This window comes from Balaenoptera ricei, chromosome 2 (assembly GCF_028023285.1).
Source record: "Balaenoptera ricei isolate mBalRic1 chromosome 2, mBalRic1.hap2, whole genome shotgun sequence".
Lineage (NCBI taxonomy): Eukaryota > Metazoa > Chordata > Mammalia > Artiodactyla > Balaenopteridae > Balaenoptera > Balaenoptera ricei.
In genome coordinates this window covers 162,719,197-162,735,473 of record NC_082640.1, presented here as the reverse complement: position 1 = coordinate 162,735,473, position 16,277 = coordinate 162,719,197, and the positions used below count along the sequence as shown (strand labels likewise).

At 44.0% G+C, this 16,277-nt stretch overlaps 1 protein-coding gene across 4 annotated transcripts in view; it reads left to right on the top strand.

The window, feature by feature from the left end:
* POMT2 (protein O-mannosyltransferase 2) overlaps nucleotides 1-16,277 on the top strand; it is a 47,514-nt gene that overhangs the window by 19,780 nt on the left and 11,457 nt on the right. For all 4 annotated transcript variants that reach the window (XM_059914739.1, XM_059914738.1, XM_059914736.1 and 1 more), the window contains exons 7-12: nucleotides 194-300; nucleotides 1,089-1,171; nucleotides 3,307-3,416; nucleotides 7,336-7,402; nucleotides 13,678-13,747; nucleotides 15,773-15,851. In XM_059914739.1, the coding sequence (XP_059770722.1) occupies nucleotides 194-300; nucleotides 1,089-1,171; nucleotides 3,307-3,416; nucleotides 7,336-7,402; nucleotides 13,678-13,747; nucleotides 15,773-15,851 (516 nt within the window). The remainder of the gene's footprint in view (nucleotides 1-193; nucleotides 301-1,088; nucleotides 1,172-3,306; nucleotides 3,417-7,335; nucleotides 7,403-13,677; nucleotides 13,748-15,772; nucleotides 15,852-16,277) is intronic.

The window sequence follows — 16,277 nt, the reverse complement described above, 5'->3', positions numbered from 1 at the left end:
TGCAGTGCTTGGTTGGTGGGGTGTTATGGGAAGGCTTAGGGTTTCCCCATATCTTTCTTTCTTGATAGCCATTAGTTTTTCAATTGTTTCTGATTATGACTTATACATAAAAACTTACAAATAACACACATGTCAGGCATAAGGCATAATAATGCCTCATATGCCCAGCACCCTGCACTGGCTTGGTTTGCAGGTGACTGTGGGAAAACACCTGACCGCTCGCATCCTGTGCCTCATAGTGCTGCCGCTGGCTCTCTACACGGCCACCTACGCTGTTCACTTCATGGTGCTGAATAAAAGGTACAGCCAGAGCCTTTCCAGTGTCTCGCTTCTGGTCTTCCTCTTGCCTCTAAGCCCATGGAGGGGCCGTGTGATTTCCTGGGTCTGGTTGGGATGCTCGGAGGGGACCCAGGGTTTTTTTCCTGTTGGTTTCCTCCTATGTTCTATCTTTTGGGTACCCTGGCCTGAAGGAAGAAGAGAATGTCCTAATAGCCAAACTGCCCCTTATCCCTAAACTCAGTTCCTTGTGCTTAACAGGGATGGGCCACCATAAGCATGTGCAGTTGGAGTGAGGATAATAATAACAATAACACCAGCAGCAGCTCCCATTTAACAGGTAGCGACTACGTGTCAGGAACTGTGTTCAGCATTTTATGTACATTATCTCATTTAGTCATAATAATTCTTTTTTTAAAAAAAATTTTTGGCCGTGCCACATGGCATGTGGGATCTTAGTTCCACGACCAGGGATCGAACCCATATCCCTTGCAGTGTCTTAACCACTGGACCACCAGGGAAGTCCCATAATAATTCTTTTGATTTTTTTTTTTAAATCCCTGATTTATAAATGAAGAGTTGAGGCTGAACAAGGCCAGGTATCTTCCAGAGTTCACCTAGCTAGTAAGTGGCTGAGTTGTATTTTGGACCCCAGTTTCTCTGACTCTATCCCCCATGTCTGTCCACAATACCACACTGCCACTCCCTAGTACATCTTTTAAACCAGCTGTGCAGAGCTCTTCCTAGGGCTCCTGGGAAATCACAGTTTCACTCCATTAATTTGGCTGTCTTCCCTCTGCCTTTCCCCACAGTGGTCCTGGTGATGGCTTCTTCAGTTCTGCCTTCCAGGCCCGGCTTTCAGGAAACAACCTTCACAGTGCTTCCATCCCCGAACGTGAGTGTCTCTTGTCCTTTACAAAGGTAGAAGGGCAGAAGGGATTCCTGGGAGTTGAATTGGAAAAGATGATATGACAGCCTGAGTTATTTTAGATGGGCAAAGTGGGAGAAAGATCTAGTTAAATCTGGTCCGAGCACTCAAGAGTGAATAGGAACACAGGAAGTGCAGAGGAAGACGTCCTGAGCAACGAGCTCTTTGACCCTAAAGAATAACTTGTCCGTCGTGGCTGTGGGAAGACCAACAGAGAGAATCTGGTGAAGGAACAAGGCCCTTCAGGGCTAGAGGTCAGTTCCCACCAGAGTATCCTGCTACTCGCATCCCTTCACTATTCACACCGGGTAACTGAGCAAGTGTTAGCCACGTCGGAGACTGTAGGTGGATGCCCTCCAGAGTAGAGAGTCTGGAGTAGAGTCTGCAGTAGGGGACCTCTACATGATGTGACCGTATGTGTTAAGTATAGAAAGAGGGAATGCAGAGCTGTGGGGATCAAAGGTGTAAGAGATCACTTCTGTTAGGGGGTTGGGGGGTGATCAGAGTGAGTGAGTTGCCTTGGAGTCAGGCCCTGGAAAAATGGGTAGATTTCAACAGAGGGAGACGGGGGAGAGGGCGTATCAGGCAGAAGGGAGAGCATGATCAAAGCTAAGAACAGGGCAAAATTTAAGGCATAGGTTATATGCAGAAAAATACTGGAAGATAAGGTTGACAAGATAGGTCGGGCCCAGGTCATTGCTTCCTGGAGGCAAGGACAACGTCTTTTAGTCTCTCGAGGGCCTAGAACACAGTGGGCCCGCCCAGAGTGTGGGAAGAATGAAAAATAGGAAAAAAGGCAAAAATTGATTCGGAAAGGCAGACACTGGATTCCACATTGGAGAAGTCAGCTTTGAGATGCTTGAGGAAATCCATGCAGCGGGGCCAGTGGGCTTGGGGCTGAGGCTTTCAAAGGAGGACTAGCCAAGTAAGGGATAGTCGATGCTGTGCAGTGGCTGTGGTCTGTGAGGAAACTGTAGAAAGAGGAAGACGACAGGGTGCGGTCAGGCCACTGGGGATGCAGGAGGAAGGGGCTGCTCAGGAGCAGTCCGTGAGGGAGTGTGGGGTTGAGATGGGGGACAGAGCATAATCGAGAAGCAGCTGCGGTCGGCAGCGTGCGGGGCTGCGTGTGTTGACCAGCACGAGAACTTAGAAGGATGGAGTGGTGGTTAGCAAATTTCTACTCGTTATTTAAAAGGCCTAGCTCAGCTCTATTCTCTTCCATCAAGCCATCCTCTTTTTACTCTTTGGGCAAGAATTCGTTCTACCCTACTCTGGGCTCCCACCATGTCACACATTGCCGCACCTTTGCTGGAGCCTTTGCTGATCATCCTGTGCTGCTCAGTGTGTGAGGCCATCGTCCCCAAGACCGGGCTCCACTAGGTCTGCAGCCAGGCCTCCTCCACCTTTGGATCCACCATGTAATCCATACGGTCTAGCGACCAAATGAATGAACGAAGGGAGACAGGAGCAGCCAGCACTGGTGCAGTGAGACCTGTTTTGGTGGAGTGGGGAATGGCGGGCAGCCAGATTGCAGGGTGTGGAGAAGAGGGGCAGTAAGAAGGCAAAGAGGCTCCTCCATAAGCCGGGCCTGTGTGGGGAGAGGATGGATGCATTTGGGTAAGCTGTTTACTCTGGGTTTGGGTTTTGGTTTTTTTAAATTCAGAGTAAAAACCCCAAACACCATTGAACAGTTACTACATGTGGTACTAGATTCAAAAGGCACAAAAGGATATATAGTGAAAAGTCTCTCTTAACAGTCTATAGTAACACTATATCTTGGAGAACATTCCAGATGAAGATATAAGATGCTTCTTCCTTCTTTATTCCATGGAATGTATATGATAGACCTTGACTGAAGGACAAGTTGTTCCTAGTCTTTTGAAGTCCTTAGGAGGGAGGGGAGGGGACAGGCGAGACTATTTGGTGAACTCCTCTTGAGTTGACTCCACTGGGGTGAGAAGGCAGCCGCGCACCTTGCTTTCGGCAGTCCGGGGCCCAGTGGAGTCTGTTAGGGGTTGGGGAGGCCTGTGGCTTCGGCAGCCCCTGCAGTCAGGGGCAGGTCTAGCGCTGCACCAGCTCACGCCGTCGCCGTCTGCCCGCAGACCTGGCCTATGGCTCTGTGATCACCGTGAAGAGCGCGCGGATGGCCGTTGGCTACCTCCACTCGCACGGGCACCTCTACCCTGAGGGCATCGGCGCCCGCCAGCAGCAGGTCAGTGAGCCCTTTGTGCGCGTGTGCTGCGGCAGCACTAAGCTGTTTGCCATGACTGAACCCTCCGTTCTCTTTCTGGCTTCCCCTCCTTTACCCGCACTGTTTCCCCGGCTTGAAACATCCTTTTCCTCTGCCTAACTCCAGCTTCCTTAGGCTTCAGCTGGGGAGTTCCCCTCTGACCACCATGTCCTACCTCTGCCTGCTCCTGGGTTAGGTGCGTCTGGTGTGGGCGGCTTTCTCGGCACCTTTACAAGCCTGTGTGGTAACCCTCTTCGCATTGAATTGTGAGTGCTTCCTTCCTCCTGTCTCTTTGCTGTTTGATTGCTGGCTCCTGGAAGGCTCAGTGCCTGGCACGAAGTGGATGATGGGTAGAGCGTAATGGTTATAAACACAGACCTGGGAACCAGACTAGTTTAGCTGGGTTCGAATCCTGGTTCCACTAGAGTGTGACTTTGAACAAATTCCTTAACCTTTCTGTGCTTCAGTGGGCTCATCTTTAAATTGGGGAAAATAAGTAGTACTTCTCTCCATCATAAGGTTGTTGTGAGGACTAAGTGAGATAATCCGTGTGACGTGCACACTGGAGGATTAGCCGTGAGTATCATCTGAACGAGTGAGCGACACTGCCCGCGTCCACGTTAAGGAGTGGTGGATGTGGCTGTGGTGGACGATGCCCGAGAGGGAGAAGGAGGGGGTTGGAGAGGTCCGTGGGGCCAGATTATGGAGCGGCCTTACGTGTTACAGTAGATTTAATTTTGTTCAGTAGACGCTGGGGAGGCATTGAAACTTATTAAGGGATAAGATGTGCTTAGATTTCTAGTTTAGAAGGACAGCTCTAGCAGGAGTGTGATGGATTGGAAGGAGGAGGAGACTAGAGGCAATAATCATGACAAAGGGTGGTGAACGGAGGCAGAGACCACAGGGAGAGAGGTGGGAAGTGATTCAGGAAACTCTTCACAGGTTGAATGTCAGGGCCTGGTAACTGAGAGATGTCAGGGATGAGCCATGTCCAGGTCTGTAGTCTGGAGGTCAAGGTGTTTGTGTGATAATGCTGTTTCACCATAATCAGCAGTGGAGGAGGAAGCATGGCTTTGGAGATGAGTTTTCTTTGTGTATTTTAGGTCTGGGGCTTGTCTCAGGAAAGAGACGTGAGTGTGTAGCATACAGGTGTCAGTGACACAGTGGGATGGGGGACATTGCCCTGAAGGGGTGTGCAGAGGGAGGAGGGCCAGCAGAGGAGCCCTGGGGAGCAGCGGCAGGTAAGGCAGCACTAAAGGCGCTCAGAGCAGCGCTGGTAGAAGCGGCTGAGAAGGAAGGGGTGGACGGGGAGGTGCGAGGAGAGCGCGAGGAGAGTGCCGAGCAGAGGGAACCTCCAGTGGGAGGAGACGCCAGCAGTTCAGGTGCTGCAGAGACCGCGGGGAAGGGGAGGACAGAGCAGGAGGCCTTCGAAGGGCAACGTGGGAGGCCTGGCAGCTCTGACAAGGATGGCTTCCATGGCGTGGGCAGGGCGGAGGTCTCGGATGCAGTGACCCGAGGAGAGGAGAGTGAGGAGGTCGGGGCTTCGGGGCTGGCTGCTGCTCTGAGAAGCTTGAAGTGAAGTTTCTCTTCCTGCAAAATGACCAAAATCTTTACTTTGTGAAAAACTTTTGCTTCTCAAAATATTTTATTGTTATTATTTCCTTACTTACTAGAAAGGTGACCCAGAGTATTGGGTTTTGGTATCAGTTTCCCATTCTTGACTCTCCGCTTCTCTCTAGTGCAGTGGTTCTCAACCCTGGCTGTGCTTTAGAGTGCACTGGAGAGCTTTTAAAGAATTCTGATGCCTGAGGTCCACCCCAAAGATTCTGACTTAATTGATCGAGGATGGGGCCCCTGCATTGTGCATTTTTGTTTTGGTTTTAAGCTCTCCAGAAGAGTCTAATGTACTGCTAGCCCTTCCATAGTGTTACCTTGCTACTGGTGTCACGTAGGAGATAAAGTTACAAATGTGGTGACCAGGAACATCTATACTGTGCAAAGGGAGAGAAGAGCCACGTTCTGAAAGGCCCTATTAAGCTGGTCTTAGTGTTACACACTTGAAGCCCATGGGTGGAGGCATGAAGTTGTGACAGTCATCTAGAGAGAGCACATTAGGCCAAGGAACAGAGAGTCTGGCTTTGTCACTGACTGAGTCACTGAGCCTTTCTCAGCCTGTGTCTTCATCTGTAAATTGCGGGGACTGCACTAAATAACCTCTAGTAGCCCTCCCTGCCCTGTAGTTTAATGTCTTGTTAACAACTCTAGGTCTCGATTTTTAAATGTTTTTAAAGCATAACGTTTATAAAGTAAAATTGGAAAGTGTAGAAAAGTATAAAAAAAACCCCAAAGTTACACATAATCCAAGGATCAATGTTTATCCCTGTAGTTTGATGTACAACATTCTGCTGTAATAGCATACCTGTGTCCCTAGGAGACCTCATATTATAAAAAAACTCCATTGTAAAAATAAATGTTTCAAGGGGAAAAAGAGGCCATGGACTATATTCACAATAAATAAGTGATTTTTCTAATAGGAATTTTAATAATAATGATTTTTGTAAAAAAAAAAAAAACCAAAAACCAAAATGACAGCAGAGAGTGCACACACGAGCACCACAAAAGCTTAACATCCTTGAGCAAAATCAAGTTGGGTGAACTTGATGTGTGCAGCTTTTGTTCGGGAGTGTGGACTTAATTTCTCTATGGCTGCCACAGCTTTTAACTTGTATGTTCTTAATACCATTATCCCTAATTGTTTCTGAGAAAGCAAAAGCCACTGAAACAAAGCAGCCATAATACACGCATAGTTATTTTCCTACACGCTAATTCCAAATCTCTTTGTAAGTAAATAAGTCATGTTTTGTCCAATTGGAGTTATTAAAACTCACATTGTGAGAGAGATGCCTTTGTTTCCGTTGCTTCTGGGTATTTATGTGCTTCTATACATAATTAGCATAATTGTATGTATGCAGTCTCTATCCTGGGAGCTTTGGAGCTAGCTCCCTCCGTTTGAATCCTGTCTCTCCAGCTGACAAGCTGTGAGACCTTTACTTAACCTCAGCGAATTACGTACCCTCAGTTTGCTTGTAAGTAAGGTGGGGGTAACCATAGTACCTACAACCTAGAGATAAGACGTGTCCAGTGCTTAGAGCGGTGCCTAGTGATAAATGGTAACCATTTTCAACAGCAGCATGTTATACGCTTTCTCCTGGGCTGGGTAAAAATGCCCTGAAACATTTTCTGTGGCTGTATAATATTCTTTCCTGTGGACATAACCAGCACGTAACTCTTCCTTTAGTATTGGACATTTATATTGTTCCCAGGATTTTTGCTGGTAGTTTAATTGCAGCATTACATGCGTGTACACACACGCACACACATACAATTTAAAAAAAATCAGTGTATACAAAATGGCTATGTCTAAAACTTCAGGCTTCTAGGATAAGATATTAATAGAGCTTTTTTCGTTTAATTTGGCCATATTCTAGAAAATATCATAGCATGAATTTTTCATTTAGAAAGTTTGAGACATGGTCTTGATGACTTTTTAAAAATGCACTAAATCCTCTTTGTGTGCTGGAGACTGTGTTACACAAGGTGTTATGGTTCCTCCCTCTAGGAGGTGGGAAGTTGAAAGATAGGATGCAGAGGGGTACACAGAGACAAATCAAAAAGGCTTTTGTGGAAAAAGACCTCTAAATGCAGAAGGAAGGAGAGAAAGTAGCATTCACCAAATGCTACTTCTGAGCCCTGTCGGGAAACAGCCCCTCGGGTTGGTGGCTGGGGATTCTGAAAAAGGCTTAAGCAACATTGGCTTGCTATTGATTGTCCCGGGGCCGGCTGTGCTGATAATGACTGTCTTCTCCCTCCCACCTCCTCCTCCCTCACCCACCCCACGCAGGTCACCACCTATTTGCACAAGGACTACAACAACCTGTGGATTATCAAGAAACATAATACAAACTCAGGTAATGCGGTAGGGAACTGGCGCTTCTTGTATTATTACTTACTCTGAGCCCTCCTTAACATTTCTCATGCCTCCAAAAGAATGGTACTGGGATGGGCTTTCCTGAGCATTCTTTGCCATCTTTACTGATCTCAGTTATCCTTTCAACAGTTATTTATTGAGCCCCTGCTACGTTCCAAGGACTGTTGTTGGCATAAGGATAAGCAGTGAGCAAGACAGATAAGATCTCACTCTTAGAGCTGTCTTTTTTTTTTAATTTTTAAATTTAATTTTATTTATTTTTTTATACAGCAGGTTCTTATTAGTCATCCATTTTATAGACATCAGTGTATACATGTCAATCCCAATCTCCCAATTCATCACACCACCACCACCACCACCCCCCGCCGCTTTCCCCCCTTGGTGTCCATACGTTTGTTCTCTATGTCTGTGTCTCAATTTCTGCCCTGCAAACCGGTTCATCTGTACCATTTTTCTAGGATCCACATATATGGGTTAATATACGATATTTGTTTTTCTCTTTCTCACTTACTTCACTCTCTGTGACAGTCTCTAGATCCATCCATGTCTCTACAAATGACCCAATTTTGTTCCTTTTTATGGCTGATTAATATTCCATTGTATATATGTACCACATCTTCTTTATCCATTTGTCTGTCGATGGGCATTTAGGTTGCTTCCATGACCTGACTATTGTAAATAGTGCTGCAGTGAACAATGAGGTGCATGTGTCTTTTTGAATTATGGTTTTCTCTGGGTATATGCCCAGTAGTGGGATTGCTGGATCATATGGTAATTCTATTTTTCGTTTTTTAAGGAACCTCCATGCTGTTCTCCATAGTGGCTGTATCAATTTACATTCCCACCAATTGTGCAAGAGGGTTCCCTTTTCTCCACACCCTCTCCAGCATTTGTTGTTTGTAGATTTTCTGATGATGCCCATTCTAACTGGTGTGAGGTGATACCTCATTGTAGTTTTGATTTGCATTTCTCTAATAATTAGTGATGTTGAGCAGCTTTTCATGTGCTTCTTGGCCATCTGTATGTCTTCTTTGGAGAAATGTCTATTTAGGTCTTCTGCCCATTTTTGGATTGGGTTTTTTGTTTTTTTAATATTGAGCTGCATGAGCTGTTTATATATTTTGGAGATTAATCCTTTGTCCATTGATTCGTTTGCAAATATTTTCTCCCATTCTGAGGGTTGTCTTTTTGTCTTGTTTGTAGTTTCCTTTGCTTTGCAAAAGCTTTTAAGTTTCATTAGGTCCCATTTGTTTATTTTTGTTTTTATTTCCATTACTCTAGGAGGTGGATCAAAAAAGATCTTGCTGTGATTTATGTCAAAGAGTGTTCTTCCTCTATTTTCCTCTAAGAGTTTTATAGTGTCCAATCTTACATTTAGGTCTCTAATCCATTTTGAGTTTATTTTTGTGTATGGTGTTAGGGAGTGTTCTAATTTCATTCTTTTACATGTAGCTGTCCAGTTTTCCCAGCACCACTTATTGAAGAGACTGTCTTTTCTCTGTTGTATATCCTTGCCTCCTTTGTCATAGATTAGATGACCATAGGTGCGTGGGTTTATCTCTGGGCTTTCTATCCTGTTCCATTGATCTATATTTCTGTTTTTGTGCCAGTACCATACTGTCTTGATTACTGTAGTTTTGTAGTATAGTCTGAAGTCTGGGAGCCTGATTCCTCCAGCTGTGTTTTTCTTTCTCAAGATTGCTTTGGCTATTCGGGGTCTTTAGTGTCTCCATACAAATTTTAAGATTTTTTGTTCTACTTCTGTAAAAAATGCCATTGGTAATTTGATAGGGATTGCATTGAATCTGTAGATTGCTTTGGGTAGTATAGTCATTTTCACAATATTGATTCTTCCAACCCAAGAACATGGTATATATCTCTCCATCTGTTTGTATCATCTTTAATTTCTTTCGTCAGTGTCTTATAGTTTTCTGCATACAGGTCTTTTGTCTCCCTAGGTAGGTTTATTCCTAGGTATTTTATTCTTTTTGTTGTAGTGGTAAATGGGAGTGTTTCCTTAATTTCTCTTTCAGATTTTTCATCATTAGTGTATAGAAATGCAAGAGATTTCTGTGCATTAATTTTGTATCCTGCAACTTTACCAAATTCATTGATTAGCTCTAGTAGTTTTCTAGTGGCATCTTTAGGATTCCCTATGTATAGTACCATGTCATCTGCAAACAGTGACAGTTTTACTTCTTCTTTTCCAATTTGTATTCCTTTTATTTCTTTTTCTTCTCTGATTGCCGTGGCTAGGACTTCCAAGACCATGTCGAATAATAGTGGTGAGAGTGGACATCCTTGTCTTGTTCCTGATCTTAGAGGAAATGCTTTCAGCTTTTCACCATTGAGAATGATGTTTGCTGTGGGTTTGTTGTATGTGACCTTTATTATGTTGAGGTAGGTTCCCTCTATGCCCACTTTCTGGAGAGTTTTTATCATAAAAGGCTGTTGAATTTTGTCAAAAGCTTTTTCTGCATCTATTGAGATGATCATATGGTTTTTCTCCTTCAGTTTGTTAATATGGTGTATCACATTGATTGATTTGAGTATATTGAAGAATCCTTGCATCCCTGGGATAAATCCCACTTGATCATGGTGTATGATCCTTTCAATGTGTTGTTGGATTCCGTTTGCTAGTATTTTGTTGAGGATTTTTGCATCTATATTCATGAGTGATATTGGTCTGTAATTTTCTTTTTTTGTAGTATCTTTGCCTGGTTTTGGTATCAGGGTGATGGTGGCCTCATAGAATGAGTTTGGGAGTGTTCCTTCCTCCACAATTTTTTGGAAGAGTTTGAGAAGGATGGGTGTTAGCTCTTCTCTAAATGTTTGTTAGAATTCGCCTGTGAAGGCATCTGGTCCTGGACTTGTGTTTGTTGCAAGATTTTTAATCACAGTTTCAATTTCATTACTTGTGATTGGTCTGTTCGTATTTTCTATTTCTTCCTGGTTCAGTCTTGGAAGGTTATACATTTCTAAGAATTTGTCCATTTCTTCCACGTTGTCCATTTTATAGGCATAGAGTTGCTTGTAGTAGTCTCTTAGGATGCTTTGTATTTCTGTGGTGTCTGTTGTAACTTCTCCTTTTTCATTTCTAATTTTATTGATTTGAGTCCTCTCCCTCTTTTTCTTGATGAGTCTGGCTAATGGTTTATCAATTTTGTTTATCTTCTCAAAGAACCAGCTTTTAGTTTTATTGATCTTTGCTATTGTTTTCTTTGTTTCTATTTCATTTATTTCTGCCCTGATCTTTATTTCTTTCCTTCTACTAACTTTGGGTTCTGTTTTCTTCTTCTTTCTCTAGTTTCTTTAGGTGTAAGGTTAGATTGTTTATTTGAGATTTTTCTTGTTTCTTCAGGTAGGCTTGTATTGCTATAAACTTCCCTCTTAGAACTGCTTTTGCTGCATCCCATTGGTTTTGGATCTTAGTCTTTTCGTTGTCATTTGTCTCTAGGTATTTTTTGATTTCCTCTTTGATTTCTTCAGTGATCTCTTGGTTATTTAGTAACATACTGTTTAGCCTCCATGTGTTTGTGTTTTTTACGTTTTTTTCCCTGTAATGGATTTCTAATCTCATAGCATTGTGGTCAGAAAAGATGCTTGATATGATTTCAATTTTCTTAAATTTACTGAGGCTTGATTTGTGACCCAAGATGTGATCTATCCTGGAGAATGTTCCGTGTGCACTTGATAAGAGAGTGTAATGTGCTGTTTTTGGATGGAATGTCCTATAAATATCAATTAAATCTATCTGGTCTATTGTGTCATTTAAAGCTTGTGTTTCCTTATTAATTTTCTGTTTGGATGATCTGTCCATTGGTGTAAGTGAGGTGTTAAAGTCCCCCACTATTATCGTGTTACTGTCGATTTCCTCTTTTATAGCTGTTAGCAGTTTCCTTATGTATTGAGGTGCTCCTATGTTGCGTGCATATATATTCATAATTGTTATATCTTCTTCTTAGATTGATCCCTTGATCATTATGTAGTGTCCTTCCTTGTCTCTTGTAACATTCTTTATTTTAAAGTCTATTTTATCTGATATGAGTATTGCTACTCCAGCTTTCTTTTGATTTCCATTTGCATGGAATATCTTTTTCCATCCCCTCACTTTCAGTCTGTATGTGTCTCTAGGTCTGAAGTGGGTCTCTTGTAGACAGCATATTTATGGGACTCAGACAGCTGAGGCTCAGACTTAATCCAGAAGAGGTTACCTGGACACGTGCCTGGGGCACACTGTGGCTGGTTTCATTTCTGATTTAGAGCACATCAAGCCTTGCAGACCCCAGCATGTGGTACAGCTCAGGTTGTCTGGATGTGATAGAGGGCTGCTGCCCACTGGTCATCCCAGGCCTGGGCCAGTCTGTTGGAGATCTGCGGGCCTGCCAGCCCTGTGGCTGGGCTCGTCTAGGCTGGTGCCTGGGGCCTCCCTCAATGCCTGCACATCTGCCTCTGACAGGCCAGGGTGAAGCTGCTCTGAAGCACATCTATCGGGCTCCCAGGGCTTTGTGACAAGGGCATGTCTGGATCTTCTGTTTTTTTGGTCAGACAGCTGACTACCTGCAGACTGTGCCTTTTGCTGCAGCCGAGAAGAGAACAGAACAGAGGGCATCTCCCGCTCACCTTCTGATTGTTTTATGCCACAGGTGTTCTCTCCTCAGCAAACACCACCTGGCTCAGCCTGTCTCGAGTCAGCTGCTCCTGGCCTTTGTGGGGAAGTGGGCAGCTGCTCATCTAAATTTACCTTCTCTGTTCCTTTCCCCACCCCCCCTTATTGCCATGGTTTTTAGGCTTGAAACGTGGCCTACATGACCACTGTCTTTGCATCCTACTCCTCGGTAATATAAATTATGACACCATTGGGCAGGATCTATTTCTGTCCCTTATAGTACTGTTATAGATTGTGTTTTGATTCAACAGGCCAAACATAAGTGGTCTATTGCAATGAAGGGTTCTGAGGGAAGACCAGCTTTCCTTCTAAAGTCATGTGGGCACGGACCAAGTCTTTGAACGTCCCTGTTCTGTTATTCCACTGTGGCTTCCAGGTTAAGGTGGCTGCATATCACTCCAGTGACTAAGGATTCGTGTGAAGGCAGATCACTACAGGCATTCTGGGAAGTGGGAACTGTCTAGACAAAGGTCTTTGTGTTCTTGATGGCCATAAGTGCCCCTCCCCAACAGATCCATATTAAGTAAAACTTCCCTCCCCTTTGACGTATTTGATTTGTCATCTTGCTGATTCTTCTTCTTGTTCTTTTTTTTAAATAAATTTATTAATTTATTTTTGGCTGTGTTGGGTCTTCATTGCTGCGCGCAGGCTTTCTCTAGTTGCGGCGAGCAGGGGCTACTCTTGGTTGCGGTGCATGGGCTTCTCATTGCAGTGGCTTCTTTTGTTGTGGAGCACGGACTCTAGGGAGCGTGGGCTTCAGTAGTTGCGGCACGCAGGCTCAGTAGTTGCGGCTTGCAGGCTCAGTGGTTGTGGCTTCTGTGCTCTAGAGCGCAGGCTCAGTAGTTGTGGTGCACGGGCTTAGTTGCTCTGTGGCATGTGGGATCTTCCTGGACCAGGGATCGAACCTGCGTCCCCTGCATTGGCAGGTGGATTCTTAACCACTGCGCCACCAGGGAAGTCCTGATTATTCTTCTTAAGAGACCTTAGAAGGGAGCGCAGGAATGGGCATTTCTGCAGTTGAGTTCTCTAATTCTCTTGAGAGCCAGTGATTTGTCCTTTTGAAGAGAGCTGGGCAAATGGTCTTTTGCATGGCATTAATATTTGGAAGACTATATTTTTACTTCTAAAAGGAAAATCTTATTATTTAGCTTCCCAGCTTAAAAATCCTCTAGTGGGGGCTTCAGTGCTTGTCAGATAAAGGCCACATTTCCTAGCCTGGCATACACAGTCTGGCCCCACTTGTCCACACCCTCACCTATTCCCACTCTCCTTCCTGCCCACCCTCCCTAACCAAGTGAATTCATTTGCCACTGATTCAGATGAGTTTTGCTCTTTCATACCTCTGTGGCTTTTCCCCACTTGTTCACCTGACAAGTTCTCCCTCTCCTTTGAGAGTCTTTTCAGTCATTATCTCTGGGACACCCTTCCCTCATCCTCTGAGACAGTTTGCTTTGGTCCCACAGCACTCTGTCAGTACCTCATGCGCATACCACGTTGTACTATAACTCTTTACCGGTAGGCCCTTGATTAATGCTAGCTTAATGAGTGAACGGTTTCAGACATCAATGCTTGTTTCTTCTTGACAGATCCCCTAGACCCTTCACTCCCAGTGGAGTTTGTAAGACATGGAGACGTCATTCGACTAGAACACAAAGAGTAAGTAAATTTGCTGTTTGGGATAAATGAGTGGCATGAGCATCAAAGGTACAGAGCTCTTTTAAGCTGGAAATAAACAGAAGTCAAATGTGAATGAGGCTCTAGTAAATGGAACAAGGCTGCTGTGCTAGAATGGGGGAATGATTATTTTGCCTATTTTGGCTTTGGGAAGCTTTGGATTTTGAAGGTACCTTTCAACTGCCCTTTTCCTAGGGGGAAGAAAGAAAAAAATTGAGTTGCCCAAAGCTTCTTCTTAAGGGGCTGCCTTTAGAAAGGTATAGGAGTCTGTTTCTGAATATGGCAAACTAGTTCATTTAACCAGTGTTCTCACTGAAAATGACTAAAAATGCTGGAAAATGTAGAAACATCTTCTTAAAAGCATAAAGAACTGGGCTTCACTGGTGGCACAGTGGTTGAGAATCTGCCTGCCAATGCAGGGGACACGGGTTCGAGCCCTGGTCTGGGAAGATCCCACATGCCGCGGAGCAACTAGGCCCGTGAGCCACAACTACTGAGCCTGCGCGTCTGGAGCCTGTGCTCCGCAACAAGAGAGGCCGCGATAGTGAGAGACCCGCGCACCGCGATGAAGAGTGGCCCCCGCTTGCCACAACTAGAGAAAGCCCTCGCACAGAAACGAAGACCCAACACAGCCATAAATAAATTAAAAAAAAAAAAGCATAAAGAACTGACAAGATAGTAAGGAGTTACTAGATCAAAATCTCAGTGAAAGGGGGAATCCAGAGAAAAAGTGGGACACTGTGGCCACTTCTGCCTTGAACCCACAATCTTGAGTTTTGATTTTTGGGTTTTGACTGCCTCTAGAGAGAAGAAGTTTTAAAGTCAAAGCTCTAGGCTCACCCAAAGTGGTAAATTATTGTGATCTTCCCCCAAATTTGTAACCTCCAAAGGCTTAGGGTTAGGATAAATCCGCCCTATCTACCTATATCCAGAGTGTGTTTGGGAGAGCAGGGCGGGGGGTGAGGTTGGTGGGGACACTAAATCTGGTTCCTGAGAAGTTGTCATTACCAGTTGATCTTCACATGGATTTGCAACCCAAATTCATTTCACCTGGATGGTCTCAAAATCTTCAGCCCATGAATTTAAATGAACATGGTCCTAAGACAGTGGTAATGTTCCCTAGGTGCCTGGCTAAAAGCAAATGTTAATGCTCTTTTGGGAAAGACGTGGTTATCCATTCCTATAAATAGTTTTTCAGTGGCAGGGAATAGTACACAGTAAAAAATAACTAAGCACACAAGGAAATAGGGCACCATGTGCAAGAATGAACAGGAAAAATAGGCAACAGAAGCAGCCCTGCAAACATTTCATATGAATTGTCAGATACAGGTTTTTTTTTAAAATCAGGGATTTTTTAATATACATATAGAAAAGCTATGAGCAGTGTTTTTTCCCTAGTCAGTAAGATTATGGATACTTAAAATTTTAATTTTATTATTATTAAATAAATTTTATTTTTTTAAATAAATTAAAATTTATTAACTAAATTTTATTTTTGCTAATTTCCAATATTTTTATAATGAACATTGATTACTTATTATGGATAAAAGTAAGGATTATTACAAAAAGCACAAAGTAAATAAAATCTAAATTAAACCCTCCACTTCCCCCACAGATCCCCACTTTGTAAAACTGGTGATAGGAGTAGAAAGCATAGATGGTAGGGAGGCAGTTTACCTATCTCAGGCATACGTAGATTACAAATTTTAATTTTCTTCTCCCTAAACCTGCCTCATAAGTCAGGCTAGCTTGCCTCAAAGCCACCAATGTGTTCAGTCATCCCCCTGCCCCCCACCTGAAGTTGTGGGGTGAACAGGAAGTGAAGCCCCTTTCTTGGCATATGGTCCAGTACTCCTACCATCTGTCCCTCCCGATATGTTGGATTTAATGGTTTGGATTCTAATTTTTCTTATCCGAACAGATGACTCTGAGTAGCCTTGGTAAAAGAAGAAACATTGCACATCTCTTTTCTTCAGGATAGTGGCACTTCTCTCTCTTAATTTCTAGGACTTCTCGGAACTTGCACAGTCACTATCACGAGGCCCCCCTGACCCGGAAGCACTATCAGGTCACAGGCTATGGCATAGTAAGTGAGCCACTCGAGTGTGAGCAGCATGTCAAAAAACTGTGGGGCCTGGCTCAGGGCCATGTGGCGGAACACATCCTCCCCAGAATTCTGGAATGTTCCTAACGATTGGCTGCACAGGGACTCTTAACATTTAGGAACTTTCTGGCTAGGCTTTTTGCTGTGGGAAAGGCAGCCTATGAAGTCTATTTGTTTCCATCTCTTGCCTCCCATAATTACCATGCCATTTTTATGTTCTGACACTTAATAAACGTCAAATATGAATACTGTAAGGGTCTCTTTTAAAATCATATTATACTTAGAAGCCACAGGGCCACAATATGACCCCAGATGAATATACAAGTATATCCTTTGCCAGATCCCAAATTCTCATTGGCTTTATTTTTAAGGATTACTTCCCTGTTCCACAGAGGGATATTGTCCACA